The sequence below is a fragment of the Hemiscyllium ocellatum genome, chromosome 28 (assembly GCF_020745735.1).
Source record: "Hemiscyllium ocellatum isolate sHemOce1 chromosome 28, sHemOce1.pat.X.cur, whole genome shotgun sequence".
NCBI classification, from domain to species: domain Eukaryota; kingdom Metazoa; phylum Chordata; class Chondrichthyes; order Orectolobiformes; family Hemiscylliidae; genus Hemiscyllium; species Hemiscyllium ocellatum.
The window spans coordinates 35,621,493-35,640,879 of record NC_083428.1 but is presented as its reverse complement, the minus strand read 5'-3'; the positions used below and the strand labels follow the sequence as shown (position 1 = coordinate 35,640,879).

General features: G+C 41.7%; 1 protein-coding gene across 1 annotated transcript in view; it reads left to right on the top strand.

Annotated features, from left to right (window-relative positions):
• mpnd (MPN domain containing) overlaps positions 1–19,387 on the top strand; it is a 53,122-nt gene that overhangs the window by 18,711 nt on the left and 15,024 nt on the right. Inside the window, exons 6-9 of the mRNA XM_060846422.1 lie at positions 9,032–9,128; positions 10,258–10,330; positions 16,805–16,881; positions 18,825–18,993. Of these exons, the coding sequence (XP_060702405.1) occupies positions 9,032–9,128; positions 10,258–10,330; positions 16,805–16,881; positions 18,825–18,993 (416 nt within the window). The remainder of the gene's footprint in view (positions 1–9,031; positions 9,129–10,257; positions 10,331–16,804; positions 16,882–18,824; positions 18,994–19,387) is intronic.

Below are 19,387 nucleotides of genomic sequence, written 5' to 3'. Positions count from 1 at the left end.
GCTGACATTCACACAGAATTTGTGGACCTAATCAAATGCCCAAATCAATGAAGGAAGGTACAGCTCTGGATGATGCAGATGGTTGATCATCAGGTCACTGTAGTAGAAACATGGGAAGCTGCAGGAAGGGGATAATAATTCACCTGGAGTATATCACGCTTATAAAATGTAATTTTCTTTATGACTGTTATGGTGTGATCAGTTCAAACGTTTTCTTGTCTTGCATGTTTACATTCAGCTCACTTAGTTTCCTAAATATGCCTGTGGCAGAAGCAAGGAACCAAATATTGTTTTGTCACAGATGGAATTCAACAAAATTCCTTTTTTTTTTGTTGCAGTGCACTGAAAATACAAACAGCTCCGTTCAAAATATCTTTGCAGTAGCTTTCCTCATGAGCAGGTGTGGATCTTAGTGTGAAATAATAGCACATCATGATCAGACTCTGCACAACTTTTCAAACAAACATAAAATCTAACCATGTTAACTAAGGAATCTTCTTTCTTTCATGTAACCCTGTAACAATGCTGAATATTCCTTGTGCTATTTCCTAATCAGGGAGCAGGAGACCGAGCAGAATGTCTTTGAGTGCACTGTTCTCTAGTGTAGTTCACAATGGCTGAAATGAGCCCATCATAGAGTCATAGAGATGTACAGCATGGAAACAGACCCTTTGGTCCAACCTATCCATGCCGACCAGATATCCCAACCCAATCTAGTCCCACCTGACAGCACCTGGCCCATATCCCTCCAAACCCTTCCTATTCATATACCCATCCAAATGCCTCTTAAATGTTGTAATTGTACTAGCCTCTACCACTTCCTCTGGCAGCTCATTCCATACACGTACCACCCTCTGAAAAAGTTGCCCCTTAGGTCTCTTTTATATCTTTCTGCTCTCACCCTAAACGTATACCTGCCAATCAATTTGAAAAGCAAGAATTCTAAGTGCTCCGTCAGCTTGGTTTCCGTATCGTCTACAGTTGTTTATATTCTTTGTCTCAAGATGTTGTTTGAGAAGGAAGCAGCTTTAAATTGTTTACTTCTACTTCTCATTTACAATTTTAGCCACGTTGATTAAAGCAGATTAGATCAAAGTGTCTATAATCCTGAGGCTGCTTCTCTCATGCACTTTTGTGGTTTTACTTCAAGTGATGTTCTTTGAGTTCGTTCAGTGATTTATAAAGCCCCGCTAAATTGAACTTGTTGCTGTGATAGATCCTCTTTTTATCCCCCTTATTATTAGTAAAAAGGGCACATTTATTGTAAATGCCACCACTAGGTAGAGCTGTGATGGCACACAAACATAGCTTGGCATTGGAATGGCAGTTGCCTAGAACAAAGATGGCACTGCCCATATGATCACAGAGCAGCTGGAGTCAGACTCCTGAGCATCAGCTCACTGAAATCCGTGGACATTTGACTTCAAGCAATGATGATATTTAAAAGATTTCCATTTGAAATTTAGAACTTTGAAACTTCTCCTCAGATGTTGCCTGACCTGCTGTGCTTTTCCAGTGCCACAATGTTTGACTGTGATCTATAGCATCTGCAGTCCTCACTTTCTCCTGGCAGTTAGAGACATATGGGACATTTTAGCCTTCCTTCAGATTTGCCAAAAGGGATTCTTTAGAAGTTGGTTTGTATGAACAAATACTGAGACTGTCTTAGATGCTGTATTTCTGACCCAGAAATGGATTGACTATACACCACGGTCTGTGAATGGTCTCTGGCCAGATTATTGGGTTTCTGCTCTCTGTGTGTTTAATTAAGTATTTCCTGTCCATCTGCAAGATCACCTGCCCTCACATTGTGAAGCGAACCCCTGATAATCGAGCTCCATGGGATGGCTTTCGAGAACATTGACCACTTCCTGTCAGCAAAAGCAGCTATTGATGAAGAGATCCAGCACCGACTCTAGTGTGTTGGCTCCACCTTCGGCCAGCTGGGAAAAGGGTGTTCAAGAACAACATCAGATCCGATACCAAGCTCATGGTATACAGAGCTGTGGTGGTTCCCACCTTCCCATATGGCTCTGAGATGTCGACTGTCTACAGCACTGACCTCGAGGCAGTGGAGCAGTACCATAAACACTGCCTGTGATCCTGCAAATCCCCTGGGAAGAGAGATGCACCAATACCAGCATCTTCGACCTGGCCAACATCCACAGCATCGAGGCACTGTATCTCCTTCCCGCACGCACCCCCCCCCCCCCCCCCCGATTTGGCTGTAATGGGCTGCGCATGTTGTCCAGTTGACCAATACAAGACTCCACAACTATGTGCTCTATTCCCAGCTCTGAAACAGCAGGCAAGCCACAGGTGGATAGAGGTAATGCTTCAGTGATATCCTGAAGGCCTCACTGGCGAAGTGCAGAATTTCCACAGACACCTGGAAATCAGTGACTGGGAGCATTCGTGAAGACGACGAGAATGTTAAGACTTGCCGAGGGGGGAGAAAGTGGAACCCAGGCGAAAACAGTGCAAGGAGCATGCTGCCACATCAACCAAGTGTCACATGTCTTTTGGCTTCTTGCTTTCATTCTATAGCAATTGGAGACCATGTGTGTTGCTGGGAAAGCACAGCAGGTTATGCAGCATCTGATGGTCTCACATTCCTGATGGACTTTTGCCTGAAACGTCGACTCTTCTACTCCTCGGATGCTACCTGACCTGCTGTACTTTTCCACTGCCACACTTTTTGACTTTGATCAACAACATCTGCAGTCTTCACTTTCTCCTAGCTGCTTTTGAATTTATGTGCCGCTGGACATCAGAGTGCATCTGGGAACATTAACAAACAGTGAACTTCAAAACTAATCTTGGAGGAACCGGTTTGGGCGAAGTTCACAACACAGAATCAGATAAGTTAATTGTTGTTTTAAGTCTGTCCAAGAGAAAGGCAGCATTAGTGAGTAAAGTGGGTTCTTTCTTGATTATGTTTTTGGCAATAAGTCTCTTAATTAAACTTAAAATATAAGCCATAGCTATTAATTTAACCTGGTGCAGTGTTTTGTAGAGGAATAAGACGGTGTTATTTTCTGGGTCTGTAGATTGTGAAGGAGCAAAAATGGCCTTTGCAGTGATATGCACTTCTTGTCAGATGTGGGAGTGTAAAGAGAGTTTAAGGGTTACTGTGGATTATATCTGCCATAAATGCTGTTGGATGCGAATCTTATCAGATCGAGTGGATCGGTTGGAGAGACAGATAGAAGCGATAAGGAATTTTCAACAGCAACAGTATGTGATGGACGGCAGTTATAGAAAGGTGAGAAAGTCTCAGATACAGTCACAAAGATGGGTTAACTCCAGGAAGGGTAAGAGAGGTAGGCAGCTAGAGCAGGAGTCTTTTGTGGATATACCTGTTTGAAATGGGTATGCTGTTTTGGAAAATGTAGGGGGTGATGGATTCTCAGCCCAGTTTCTGGTATTGAGACTGGCTCTAATGCAACGAGGAGTACATCGGCTTCCAAGAGATCAATTGTGTTAGGGGATTCTGTAGTCCGAGGTACAGACAGACGTATCTGTGGCCAGCAGAGAAAAAGCAGAATGGTGTGTTGCTTCCCTGGTGCCAGGATCAAGGATGTCTCCGAGAGGTGCAGAATGTTCTCACGGGGGAGAGGAGCCAGCAAGAGGTCATTGTCCACATTGGAACCAAATATAGGAAGGGAAAGGTTGAGATTCTGAAGGGAGATTACAGAGAATTAGGCAGAAATTTAAAAAGGACATCGTTGAGGGTAGTAATATCTGGATTACTCCCAGTGCTACAAGCTAGTGAGGGCAGGAATAGGAGGACAGAGCAGATGAATGCTGGGCTGAGGAGCTGGTGTATGGGAGAAGGATTCACATTTTTGGATCATTGGAATCTCTTTTGGGGTAGAAGTGACCTGTACAAGAAGGATGGATTGCACCTAAATTGGATGGGGACTAATATACTGGCAGGGAAATTTGCTCAAACTGCTTGGGAGGATTTAAACTAGTAAGGTGGGGGGAATGGGACCCAGGGAGATAGTGAGGAAAGGGATCAATCTGAGACTGGTACAGTTGAGAACAGGAGTCAAACAGTCAGGGCAGGCAGGACTAATAAATTAAACTGCATTTATTTCAGTGCAAGGGGCCTAACAGGTAAGGCAGATGAACTCAGGGCATGGTTAGGAACATGGGACTGGGATATCATTGCAATTACAGAAACATGGCTCAGGGATGGACAGCACTGGCAACTTAATGGTCCAGGATGCTACAGAAAGGACAGAAAGGGAGGCAAGAGAGGAGGGGGAGTGGCATTTTTGATAAGGGATAGCATTACATCTGTGCTGAGGGAGGATATTCCTAGAAATACATCCAGGGAAGTTATTTGGGTGGAACTGAGAAATAAGAAAGGGATGATCACCTTATTGGGATTGTATTATAGACCCCCTAATAGTCAGAGGAAAATTGAGAAGCAAACCTGTAAGGAGATCTCAGCTATCTGTAAGAATAATAGAGTGGTTAGGGGATTTTAACTTTCCAAACATCGACTGGGACTGCCATAGTGTTAAAGGTTTAGATGAAGAGTAATTTTTTAAGTGCATACAAAATAATTTTCTGATTCAGTATGTAGATGTACCTATTAGAGAAGGAGCAAAACTTGACCTATTTTTGGGAAATAAGGCAGGGCAGGTGACTGAGGTGTCATTGGGGAGCACTTTCGGCCAGTGACCAAAATTCTATTTGTTTTAAAATAGTGATGGAAAAGGATAGACTAGATATAAAAGTTGAAGTTCTAAATTGGAGGAAGGCCACTTTTGACAGTATTAGGAAAGAACTTTCGAAAGCTGATTGGAGGCAGATGTTCGCAGGTAAAGGGACGGTTGGAACATGGGAAGCCTTCAGAAATAAGATAACAAGAATCCAGAGAAATTATATTCCTGTCAGGGTGAAAGGGAAGGCTGGTAGGTATAGGGAATGCTGGATGACAAAAGAAATTGAGGGTTTGGTTAAGAAAAAGAAGGAAGCATATGTCAGGTATAGACAGGATAGATCGAGTGAATCCTTAGAAGAGTATAAAGCAAATAGGAGTATACTTGAGAGGTAAATCAGGAGGGCAAAATGGGGACATATGATAGCTTTGGCAAATAGAATTAAGGACAATCCAAAGGGTTTTTACAAATATATTAAGGACAAAAGGGTAACTAGGGAGAGAATAGGGCCCCTCAAAGATCAGCAAGGCAGCCTTTATGTGCAGTCCCAGAAAATGGGGGAGATACTAAATGAATATTTTGCATCAGTATTTACTGTGGAAAAGGATATGGAAGATATAGACTGTAGGGAAATAGATGGTGACATCTTGCAAAATGTCCAGATTACAGAGGAGGAAGTGCTGGATGTCTTAACGGTTAAAGGTGGATAAATCCCCAGGACCTGATCAGGTGTACCCTAGACCTCTGTGGGAAGCTAGAGAAGTGATTGCTGGGCCTCTTGCTGAGATATTTTTATCATCAATTGTCACAGGTGAGATGCCAGAAGACTGGAGGTTGGCTAACGTGGTGCCACTTTAAGAATGGCAATAAAGACAAGCCAGGGAACTATAGACCAGTGAGCCTGACCTCAGTAGTGGGCAAGTTGTTGGAGGGAATTTTGAGGGATAGGATGTACATGTATTTGGAAAGGCAAGGACTGATTCGGGATAGTCAACATGGCTTTGTGCTTGGGAAATCATGTCTCACAAACTTGATTGAGTTTTTGAAGAAGTAACAAAGAAGATTGAGGGCAGAGCAGTAGATGTGATCTATATGGACTTCTGGTTCAAAGGGAGAAGACAGAGGGTGTTGGTGGAGGGTTGTTTTTTAGACTGGAGGCCTTTGACCAGTGGAGTGCCACAAGGATCGGTGCTGAGCTCTCTACTGTTTGTCATTTACATAAATGATTTGGATGCGAGCATAAGAAGTATAGTTAGTAAGTTTGCAGATGACACCAAAATTGGAGGTGTAATGGACAGCGAAGAGGGTTACCTCAGATTACAATAGGATCTGGACCAGATGGGCCAATGGGCTGAGAAATGGCAGATGGAGCTTAATTTAGATAAATGCGAGGTGCTGCATTTTGGGAAAGCAAATCTTAGCAGGACTTATACACTTAATGATAATGGGAGTGTTGCTGAACAAAGAGACCTGACAGTGCAGTTTCATAGCTCCTTGAAAGTGGAATCGCAGGTAGATAGGATAGTGAAGAAGGCGTTTGGTATGCTTTCCTTTATTGGTCAGATTTTTGAGTACAGGAGTTGGGAGGTCATGTTGCGAACATTGGTGAGGCCACTGTTGGAATATTGCATGCAATTCTGGTCTCCTTCCTATCGGAAAGATGTTGTGAAACTTGAAAGGGTTGAGAAAAGATTTACAGGGATATTGCCAGGGTTGGAGGATTTGAGCTACAAGGAGAGGCTGAACAGCCTGGGGCTGTTTTCCCTGGAGCGTCAGAGGCTGAGGGGTGACCTTATAGAGGTTTACAAAATTGAGGGGCATGGATAGGGTAAATAGACAAAATCTTTTCCCTGGGGTGGGGGAGTCCAGAACTAGAGGGCATAGGTTCAGGGTGAGAGGGAAAGATATAAAAGAGACCTCAAGGGCAACTTTTTCACGCAGAGGGTGGTACGTATATGGAATGAGCTGCCAGAGGAAGTGGTGGAGGCTGGTACAACTGCAACATTTGAGATGCATTTGGATGGATATGTGAATAGGAAGGGTTTGGAGGGATATGAGCTGGATGCAGGTGGGATGAGATTGGGTTGGAATATCTGGTTGGCATGGACAGGTTGGACTGAAGGGTCTGTTTCCATGCTGTACATCTCTATGACTATAACTTTATGTTGGAGACATCTGAGGCATTTTGGTGTTTCTGTGGATTTGCCAAAAGCACTTATGAAGCTTGTAATCTTGTGAAGCCTTTCACATTTGCAAACATGTTTCTTGCCTTGTTTTTCATTTGCCAGAAGGCTGGAGATAGAAGCTCTACATAGATGGTATGAGTAAGGCGTTGCTAGTAATTATCAAAATAACTCTCAGATCAGAAGCATTGAGTGAATCAAGCGTCCATTTCTTGTTCCTCACCTTGCTAATCCAACCCTAGAATGGCAGGGTGATCTCTCTCTCCCACTCTGTAGTCTTCCAATTGAGCTTTCTGTTGGATGATGTTAAGATACTCTGGCCTCTCAGGGACAGAAAGGTATGTGTGTGGTAGGCACTTCTGAAGGCAGCGATTGGCCCTCACAACTCCAATTTCTCATCCCACATCCCCATGGGGTATGCAATCCAAGGTGCTGTGGTGTACAGTTCCTTGGTGCCTCTCGGAATTGTATCCAATTGAGCATACTCTTGAGTGTTGATAAATGTGCAATGTGTCCTCATTAATAAGTATATCTTGGTGTTGCACAGAGGAGAAATAAAGTGTGAATTTCCTTTAGGAAAGTTAGATGTATGGTAATTCGACCACAGAATGGGTTTTGGGGAAGTTTACAAATCTAGAAGGCGAGGTGAGTGAACCAAAAAAAGTTCCAGACTAGGAGCTGCTGAGTCTGCAGAAGATTAGATTAGATTAGATTACTTACAGTGTGGAAACAGGCCCTTCGGCCCAACAAGACCACACCGACCCGCCGAAGCACAACCCACCCATTCCCCTACATTTTACCCCTTACCTAACACTACGGGCAATTTAGCATGGCCAATTCACCTGACCCGCACATCTTTGGACTGTGGGAGGAAACCGGAGCACCCGGAGGAAACCCACGCAGACACGGGGAGAACGTGCAAACTCCACACAGTCAGTCGCCTGAGGTGGGTATTGAACCTGGGTCTCTGGCGCTGTGATGCAGCAGTGCTAACCACTGTGCCACCGTGCCACCCACGTGCCACCGTGCCACCCACATTCTGCCTCAAAGGATTAACTGGAGGGTGGGAAAACAAACCGGAGGGAATGCAGGTATTTCTGTGGATTCCAGCATCAGAGTCAAGCTTCTGTCTCTCTCTGTGTCCATGCATACAGTTACTTGCAGCATAAAGCATTGGCATTTGGAAACAAGAATTCTGGGAAATAACTCTGGTGTGTAACATTGCATCACTGTCGTGTGTGAAATTTACAAATGCAGTGCAGACTGAGCAAATGTGACCTTCCTGCTCTACACAGCTGAGGGATATAAAGGTTTACATTCTGACACATTTGGAAATATTTAGGATTAACAATTTAAGTCATTTATTCAGTTTGGCTCACATCTGATTTGAAAGATGTTCATGCTGAAGTAAAGACGTAGGCATCCAGTTCAGCCTCAGCTGTATTTCATATGCAATGTTAAACTGAAATACTAGGTAAAAACAATGACTCCAGATGCTGGAAACCAGATTCTGGCTGAGTGGTGCTGGAAAAGCACAGCAGTTCAGGCAGCATCCGAGGAGACAAAGGGTTACTGTCTGCCCTCTGCAGTGTAGGTAGAAGATTGCCAGGCAATACTGGAAGAAGAACAGGGTTATGAAAGCTAACATTTGTACCTTAATCGGGATAAGTAGATTACCTGATCCATTATCTCTTTGCTATTTTTAAGCTGTGCACAAATGAGCTCTTACATATAATGATTAGAATGTGGTCAGCAAGGTGGACCTCATAAAATGAGTTCCCTGATTGAACCAGGTTAACAGCCGCAATCAGAGAGCCCTGGCTGACAGACGTAAACAGGTGTCTCTAGGAGCTGGCTCTGAACCAGCTGGGACGTATACTGTGCATGTGTAAATAAAGGGTGATTTGGCGGTGGGGTACCAGCCTTCACTATATAATTTGTGTGCATAAAACACTTTTTAAAGGAGGTCTTGAACTGAAGAAGGATGTAACACAAATGTAGTCAATCCTTCTTAATCAAGGCCTGATATATGGTAAACTCCACTTGTTATACCCCAATAGTGCCCTTCAGCTCCCAGATGTACTATTTTGCTGAAATCTGTTCCACTATTGCGAATGCAGATGAGAGCTATGAATGTGGTGGTACTAACATGTTTCCCTTGTTTTGTCGCAGGGATCCTCATACGCTTGTTGAACTAACATCATTCACCTCTGTGAATAAATTCCAGCCGTTTAACGTTGCAATTTCGAGCAATGTGCTGCTGCTAGTGGTGGGTGTTCAAGTGATTTGAATGTGGATGCTTTGAATACATGTCTTCTTAACTTTGTTCACCTGCACTACCCAGCATTCTCTGACAAAGAGAGCAAATAGACATTTAGTCCTCAAGCCTCAACCAATACTATTCTCTAACCAACCAACCAACCAAAAAAAGCTCACTTTTAAAAATAATTTGTTAAGGATGAGGGCAGTGCTCCGTAATTGCCCAGAGGGCAGTTAAGAGTCAACCATATTGCTGTGGGTCTTGAGTCACAGTTGACCTGACCAGGTAGGGATGACATTCCCTTACCTCCAGGACATTAGTCAACCAGATATATCTTTTCCTTACAATTAACAATGGATTGTCATTATCATCAATTGGCTCTTAATTCCAGATTTTAATTGAATTCAAATTCCACATCTTCTGTACTGGGATTTGAATCCAGGTCCCCAGAACATCCCCTGGGTCCCAGAGTTAATAATCCAGCAATAATAGTATCTGGCCTCCCTTTGCCAGATACTATTGGTTTTTAACATTCTGTGATTCTGTGATGGTAAAAGAGTAGGAGCTGGTTTGATAAATTAATGCAGCGTCAGAAAGGCTGAAGGTTACACAGAGCAGCTCATATCTCTAAGTTCTTCAGTGATCCTGCTCCATCTTGGCTAAATAGTTTCCGGCTGCCTGTCCTGGCCTCCTGGTTTGAGTTACTGCCCATCCATTCTTTCTCCACATTATCAGTGGAGACTAATTTGCTGATCATTACTGCGACGGGCAGTAAATCATTTCCCTTGCTATATCTTCCTCACTCCCTTCAAAGGGTTGTTGTATATTTAGGTACTATTTCTTAATCAGCTCCCTTTCCTGCTTAGTGCATGTGCGTTCCACTTTGTAAAATGTTCTTTGTAGATTAATTCAACTTGTCATAGCTTGGGAGGTGCAAAAGAGGATGGTGTGAAGGAGCAACGTGTAGTCGATAAGAGAAAGAGGAAACGTTAATTTTGGATACTTCCCACAATTTTAGAGCTAATTTGAAAATAATGTAAAACAGGATTTACATTGATCTTGTTCTAAGAGGGTTGTCTTGGGTATTGAATTCTGTCCACCATTACTCCTTTTCTTCAAAGCTTTCCTTGTCCTTTAGGATTTTCATTGCCACCTGACCACCAGCGAGGTAGTGGGCTATCTCGGAGGGAGGTGGGACACAAGCACACAGTGTGAGTACCTCATTATTCTTCTCTGCATACAATGTATTTAATAGATGTATAGATCGGTATAAATTTTATTGGTATGTTGTGTAGAGAAACACAAGTGTATCAACAACAATAAGTAGCACATTTCACAATATTATTAAATGTTATCCATTTAATTGTTATTTGAATGTTTTCCATAGGAATATATATAGAATGCCATTTTGACCCAACTAGTCTCTCCAGATGTTTGTTTAAACTCCAAGCCTCCTCCTGGTCCAAGTACATTATCTCAGCTTTTCAACATACTTTTTTATTCCTTCTTCTCTCATGTTCTAGCCTTGTTTCCTTTTGAAATAAGCTAATCTTCAAATTGAATGGCTGCAATAATAAACTCCATCTAAACAGTCTGGAATTTGTATTCCTAATTTTTTTCAAAAACCTTGAGGGGTTATGATCAGTATATACAATTGTCTCACACATTACTGGCAACATAAATGTTGCAATGTCAACAGCAAAATCACTGTCTCTTTCTCAATGGTGGAATATTTCCCATAGCAACAAGTTCCATTTCTGAGTAATCTCTCACTTCCTGATTTAGATTTATCAGTCACTATGTTGTATTTGTGGTTTTGGTATCAGATTCCCCGCAAGTGGAAATATTCTTTTCCACATTTATCCTATTCAACTAATATATAATGCTAACCATAACATTAAATCAGGTCACCTCTAGGTTTTCTCTATTCTAAAAGCCAAAAATATCCTATTCTGTTCAGTCCTTCCAGATAGCTGGAAATATCTATCCTAGTATTATATTATAAATCTTTTCAGCATGTTTTTCAGAGGTTCTTTGTCCTTTTTTTAACATTGTGGAGTCCAGAGGTGGATTGACCAGGATCCTGTGTGACTCTGGCTCTATGTTCAACATAATATCATTATTTCTAGTGGTACACAATAAATAAATCACTGCAATTTGTTAACATGTTTGTTTGCTTTGCTGACTTGCAGCATTGCATTGAATGGTTTGGTCACTTGTACCCCTTTGAACCTGTTATGGACTAGACAAAACCCCTCAAATCATATTAAGAAGATAGCCTAGACTCCAACTTTTTCTTATTTTAAAAGGTGAGTGTAAGACAGTGTTCTGGATGCAATTTGCCTGGTCAAACTATCGGGCTTGAGGCAGAACATACTTTATTCGTACACACTCCAGTTAAAATACTGACAAAATAACAATATAAATACTTAACAAAGTACTATTAAAATACTTAACAAGATAATATATATGTTAACTACCACTATTCCAAGGTACTAACATCCCAAAAACACACCCTTGGTAGAGACAAATTTAGTAAAATAGATTGTCTCACATGCAGTATTTTTCCAGTGCAGGAGGAAAGAACATCAAGAGAATATTGTGAGAGAGAGAGACAGCAAACATTTTGCTATAGCAGGGAGAGATGTATAGCAGCTTCCAAACTCCAGCAGCTACTGAAAGTTAAACTAAAATCCTGGTTCTGTGCAAGCTTGACCCCACCCCTTCAGGCTGCGTCTATTGTTCCAATTTTTAAAAAAGCCTCAAGGTCTCAGAAACTCTTCACTTTATTGGCTTTAAACAGACTGTTTGTCACCTCTGTCTCAACCTCACTTCATTCTTTTAAAAAAAAACAAAATACACCTTTTTAAAGGCACAAACCCCATTACAGAGACAGTGGTGGGTACGTAGAATGAACTGCCAGCAGTGGTAGTACAGTCAGATACATTACAGATTTCAAGCGACTCTTGGATAGGCACATGGAAGATAGTACAATGAAGGCTATGTAGAATAGTCTGATCTTAGAGTAGGATAAAAGGCTGGCACAGCATCGAGGGCAGATGGGCCTGTACTGTTCTGTGTGGTGTTCTACAGTACTAGGTTTCCAAAGTCCTAAGGTGTAGGTGATTTTTATTTTCTACTTTTTTCTGATGAAATGCATCCCTGCAAGCCAATCTGTAAGCTTATTAATGTCTTTTAGAATTATGTCACATTTAGATTTTTTTTAATTTGCCCATATGATGTGGGTGTTGGTGGATAGGCCAGCATTTATTGTTCATCCCTAATTGCCCTGGAGAAGATGATGGCGAGATGCAACCTTGAACTGGTGCAGTTCATCATGTGTAGATACCACAAGAGAGGAAATTGATGAGTTTTGACTCAGCAACTGTGAAGGAAGGCAATATCTTTCAGAGTCCAATGGTGTGGGGCTTGGAGGGGAACTTGCAGGTGATGGTATTCCATGACTTTGCTCTTGTCTTGCTAAATGGCAGTGATCTTGGAAGGTGCTGTTTAAAGAACGTGGATAAATTTTATAGAAAATGCACACTAGGGCTGCTGTAGTGGAGAGAGTGAATGTTGTTGGTACCAATCAAGTGGGCTGCTTTGTCCTGGATGCTGTCAAGCTTCTTGAATACTGTTGGAGCTGCACTTCTCCATGTAAGCGGGAGGGAATGCCATCACACTCATCGCTTGTGCCTTGTAGATGGTGGACAGGGTTTGGAGAGTCAGGAGGTGAGTTACTTGCTGCAGCATTCCTAACTTCTGACCTCTTCTTGTTCACACAGTGTGGCTAGGCTAGTTCAGTTTTTGTTCAATGGTAACACCCAAGATGTTGATAGTGGGTGGGTGGGATACAGTGACGTTAATTAGATTGAATGTCAAGGAGCAATTGTCATATCATGTTGGAGATGGTTGCTGGCTAGTACTTGTGTAGTTTGAATGTTACTTGCCAGTAGTCAGCCCTAGATATTGTCCAGGTCTTGCTGCATTTGGACATTGGCTGTTTCAGTATCTGCCATGAGGAGGAATCGTGAATGGTTCTGACCATTGTGCAACCACCAGTGAATATCTTCCACTTCTGATCTCATGACAATGGAAAGACATTGATGAAACAGCTAAAGATGGTTGTTCCTTGGAACCAACTCTGAAGAACCCCTGCAGATATGTGCAGAGCTGAGATGATTGACATCCAAAGCACAACCATCATCCTTTTGTTCGAGGCAAACCCTTTTCTCCTTTGGTTTCACTGTCAACCGCAGTTTGGTAGCAACTGCTGGGGAAAGAGTGACATAACCTGTCTGTTCAAATGTATGAATTAGAAGCAGAAATAAGTCATTTGGTCCCTTCAACCTGCTGTGCCATTCAGAAAGGTCATGGTTGTTCTGTTTGTGTTTCAAATTCCACATTTATCCCTTTTGATTCCCTGCCAACTTAGAATCAACATACCTCTACCTTGAAATAGTCAATGGTCCCATCTCCAAAGCTTTCAGAGGCAAGTTCCTTCAAACTCACACAACCTTCTGAGAAGAAAATTCTCTTCATCCCTGTCTTGAAAGGGTAACCATTAATTTTACATGAATTTCTTTGTTGACACCAATTGCACCATGTGATCAACATTAGCAGGATCATTGAAGATGTAAAAGAACAACTTGTTTCACACTTTGTGACGACTGTACGATTATCACAATATATTCATTCATTAACCTAGCATCATTTAATTGGTATTTATAACTGATGCAATACTGATTATTGCTGCCACATGCACGATATTAAATCAATTTTCAAAATTTAAAAGTTGTACTTTGCTTTACTGTTTATTTCTGTGTCATTAAAATAGTATCATTAATTGGTACTTGTAAACATTTGTACGGGATGTTGCTGCTAGTAGGTGTCAGCAAGTACAGTCTTTTTAAAACCCTGCCTTTTCATTATGGTCTGATCCACAAGAGGAAATATCCTTTCCACTTCCACTTTGTCAAGACCAACATGATTGTACACACTTCGATGTAGTCACCCTTTGTTCTCAACACCATTGGAAATGAGCCCAGTCTGTCTAATCTTGCTTCATAAGACAACTGCTCATTCCAGATATCAATCTAGTAAATCCCCTCCTATTGATTTATTTCATTTGATAAGAAGGCCAAAAATACAAAGCATTTATTTTCCATTCCTGTTGTAATAAAGGACAGCATTTAATTGGCTTAATTAAGTGCTGTGCTTGCATACTTTTGTGATGAATGCACAAGAATTCTGCTGTTGTTTTCCTTTTAAGTAATACTCTGCTTGTTTATTCTTCCAAACTGGATAACTTCACGTTTTCCCACATTATATTCCATCTGCCAACTTACTCAAGTTGTATCTGTCTGCAACTTCCTCACGTCCTCTTCACAACATACTTGCTACATATTTTCATGTTATCTGTAAATGTTTTAGCTACCATCTCATTGCTCCCTTTCCTAACTCATTGATATAAATGTATGGGGCTAAGGCCAAACTTCTATCACATTAGTATGTTAACCCCAACACCATGAGCTCCCACTTTATGCAATAACCCATGTGGCACTTTGGGAATATAATGCACCCTAAACCTTACTAAGGAGCAGGAGATGTTTTGAAGGCATAATTAAAACCCTATATTAATAGTTTCTTGTGGTATGTGTTCAACATCAGAGCTCAGGACAGAGGGAAAATATTGATCGAAAACTGATTTCTGATAGTTTATGCAGAGAGAGGATTGTCGTAGATATGAGATCCTGCCATGCGAACACATCAGCTGAGAGAGGAGGAATTTGCTCACAAGAAAGCTATTGATTTGTGCAGAAGTTGTGAGGTTGTCGATCATCATCTGGAGTGTATTAATGCACGAATAGCTGAGAGTTTGCATTGTGCTTTGAGACATTCCAGGTTGAATGAGAGCAGCATTCTGGAAGAAGCAAATAAATGTTTTTTAGAAAAGCCAGCAGAAGGATCAAGGGCAAAGTACAGGATATAAAATTTGCAGAGGACACCACAAAACATAGCATGGTGAAAGCTGTGTTCTAACTGCAAGAAATTAAATCACTTGGCTTGCATGTGTTTAGCTAAAAAGAAGCATTGAAAACCTGCAATGCTGGCTGCTGGAGAGCTGTCATCCGTCATTCTGTACACATTACAACAGGTTGGCATCCATAGATCTAAAATAATGAATAGTTTGTGATTGTTCGAATGATGACCAAAAGGACAGCATCAACTGAGTGAGAAGTGCCCACAGAGACACAGGTGTGCCTTCATGAGCTTTACAGACTTGTGTAAGGTCCTGACCTGAACATCTATCCTTTTGAAGGTAAGATTGTAGCAGTATGGTAGAATGAATTCCTGCCAAGAGGACAAATGAAGTTGAGAGCCCTATGTGATGGGAAGAATGAAGATCTGGAGTTTCAGATTATGGACATTAAATAAAATGCACTCATTTCAGCTGAAACCAGTCTGAACCTTGGACATATAACCCTCCATGTGCCAGAAGAGATATGGAACATTATGCAGGCCACTAAGCTATTGACTGCTGAACAAGTCCAAGAAGATTACAAAGATGGTTCAACAGATTTTGTATGTCTTCTTTGTGAACGTCATCTCAATAGGTGGGAGTGTGGATCCAATTTAGCGTCTTCTAAGGAGATTTCCAGCTTCCCTCCAGCCCAAGCTGCAAGACAAGTTAGAGGAGTTGGAAAAGAAGCATAATCAAGAAAGTGACAAAATCAGGGTGAACAAACAGAAAACCAAATTTCACTTTGATTAGACTGCCAAATAATTGCCTGAACTGAGCATTGGAGCACCAATCAGAGTACAAAATTGCATGCTTTCAGCAAGAGTCAGCCTGTGTGGAGACTTGGGACCTGTGTAGAGCCATTGACACCTCAATCTTACGCGGTGAACGTGAATGACCAGATATATCGTTGGAATCGCAACATCTGTTCCTTCACACAGGCAACTGATCAGGAAGCTGTGATCTCACCATCTGCATGGAGTACAGGACAGCCATCAGTCCAAGATGGCAACAGCAACCTGCCACAGAACAATATTCCCCAGAGAAGTAACATCACCCTTTTAGCAGGTACCAGAGAGACTGCGCATGCATGCTGTTGGAAGACCTGCATGATTTAAACATTCTGTATGGACTGCATGTGCAGAGACTGACAAAAGTAAGACTGACTAAAATTAACACAGGTTTTGTTCACAAATGATTATTTTTGCTATCAGTCATGTATGTTGGGTACCTCTGTGCTGCAAATAGTAGTGCATGCAAGTTTGTTTGGTCTTTTATTTTTGTAAAAAGGCAAATGATTGGAGAAATGCACTTGTACATACTGTAATGGCTGATTTGCTGTAGTCATGTGATCTCTATCTTTGCTGTAACTTGCTTTTACTTTAGTTTGTGGCAGCCATTAAACACATTACTTGAAAGAAGGACCTTGTGTTTTTTGTTTATTAATTAAAGTAAAAATGTTGTGCTGTTCTCTTGCTTCCTCCACTTTCTTTCGTCCCTCTGTTCTCTTGCACTCAACTCCCTTTCCTCTTCCTTTCTTTTCTCATGTTGTTGTTTTCCTGTGTTGAGGCCTAAATGTGAGAATCCCATTCTGCTAGAACATCTTTGTCCTAGGCTAGTTCAAAGTACAGTTCCTCACTGACTGTTGTGCATGTTTTGACAGTGTTGACAATCCTCCGAGCTTTTCCATGTCGAATACGGCTTTCTGACAAGGACTCTGCTTCTGCAGTCGAAGAAGAGGTAAAGTTTACTGTTGTTCTTCTATTTAATGTTAAAAAAAACAAAGAACTGCAGGGTGCTGGAGATCTGCGACAAATATGGCATTATCTCTCTCTTCATAGATGTTGCCAGACCTGCTGAGTTTCTCCTGCACTTTCTGTTTTGGTTGTTCAAGTTTATTCCCATCTTTCTCAGTCTTAGGCAGAAAGCTCTGTGAGAAAGAAATTTAATATTTCATGTTGATGATCTATAATCAGGCTTCAGGGTGGGTGGCTAGCTGGCTGGAGGAACATCTGCACCAAGCCACCTCTCCTTCTGCCTTTCCCTGTACAACACCATTGCTGTAAACCAGACTGGAAGAGAGGGAAATACCAGGCTGAAAGGCTGCCCATCTTCAGATCCCACTTACATATGATTTCTACTCTCTCAGAATACCCCAGCAGGGGCAAACGAAGCTCATTGTTAGGTAAAGCCAACTCTTTACCCCATTTTCTGTCTGTTTTCCTGGTGATGAGGAGTTGGGGCCAAGACTCTGTATATGTCTGTTTGTCTCTCTCTCTCTCTCTCTCTGGCTGGCTGGCTGTCTCTGTTTCTTTTTCTTTTTCTTCCCATCCCTTAAATAAGAAAGCAAAAGTAAGCTTTTATTAGTTATCTTTGCGAATGGCACCTTTTTTTGGTTATTGTTTCAATTATTCATTGACACAGTCAATTTATTGAATTGGAATTGTTTTCTTTTTGAAAATCTCTGCCTTGGGAAACCTTAATCTTACTGAAATTTGCTGATGGCTCCCAACTGATAGCAAATTGAAATGTCCTCCCCACTCCCAAGTGAAAAAGTTGATAGTTTTGTTTTGTCCTCCATTTAATGTTTCTTCTTGATCAGAGTCATTGATTCTGGTTCCTATCCCCATCTTCCCAGTACTGTGAGAATTTTCCTTATTCTCTCATTCTACATCCAGTGCATTATTCCCCATCACGTCTACTAATTTTAGAGTGTCTATATCATCAGGCACATCTTCTCTTGCATATTCAGTAGTCACTCTCCAAAAAACTCTCTCTTATCCCAGCCCAGCTAGTCTTGCCCTTCCCAAATCATCATCTCATGAAAGCACAGCAGTTACTCAAACATTGCTTCTTCCAGAGATAATGATTTACATTACACTTCTATCCTCTAAGTTGTATACTCTATTTTAAATGACTAAATTCTTACATGGATAAATGAAATAAGTGTTAAAATAAGAGAAATGTGTAAAAAAAACCGAAAACTCGCTATTTACAGGATCTCCTATAGTGTACTTCCCGTGAGTGGAATTCTGGGTACTGTTTCCCAGGGTTGAAACTGCCCTCTGGACCATGAGAATTAGGTTCTCCCTAGTGCACACCCTAGGCAGTGGGATGCCACAGGGAGAGGCTGCAAGTCAGAATGTTAAGAGAAGTTGCACCAAAACAGTGCTGATCAGTTCGATACTGTAGTAAACAGCATCAAAGTGAATCTCGCGGTGCTCAGAGATTTCAGGCTGCAGTGACTTACTGATATTACAGTGAAACTATGCTAAACAGAGCAATGTTAAATGAGGACTTCTAATATTAAACATGTTATTAATGCATGGTGATGGTGTATCTTTTAACACGGTAATTACTGTGGGACTGCCAGAGCAACGTTGTTTGTTTCTCATTGGAGCCCCTTCATATTTTTTGAAATTCATTTGTGGGAGCAATGAAAATTGCAAAACCATTTCAACTGCCGTTCACCGGCTTGTGTGACATCACCAACATGCATGTCCTGGCCCTCGAACAGAAACTTCAGATCACAAATCCAACATTTATCCAACATCTGAAAACACACACACACACACACACACACACACACACACACACGTGTGCTGGTCTGGAGGTAGTTTGTTCAGTCTTGACTCACCTGACTTTGCATCTTCGTTGAACTGAAATCAATCTCTTTTCTACAGATTTGCCAGAACCTGTTCCTGCGGGGGCTGTCCTTGGTAGGTTGGTACCACAGCCACCCGTACACGCCTGCTCTGCCCTCCCTGCAAGACATCGATTCGCAGATGGAATATCAACTGAAACTACAGGGAACCACCAACAATTTCCAGCCCTGTCTAGCACTGATCTGTGGTAAAAACTTCATGATTCATTGATCTCTGGGTCTGCATTCAGGATATAAAAGATTAATACAATAATGTGGTCAATCCAGAGATATATCAGCCTGTGAATGATGTGTGGTGGCTGCAGTGCCTTGAGTCTGATGAGGAAAATTAGTCAGCATACCTGCATCTAGATGATAACCTCGAGCCATAGAGCATGGAAACAGACCCTTTGGCCCAACTCATCCATGCTGACCGTTAACTAATCCCATTTGCCTGCATTTGGCCCAAACCTTTCTAAACCTTTCTTATCCATGTATGTGTCTAGTTATCATCTTAAATGTTCTAACGGACTGGCTGAGGTCACAATGAAGGATTATCCTTCTCAACCTCTTCCCTTCCCTGAGGAGTGGTGACTCTTGGGT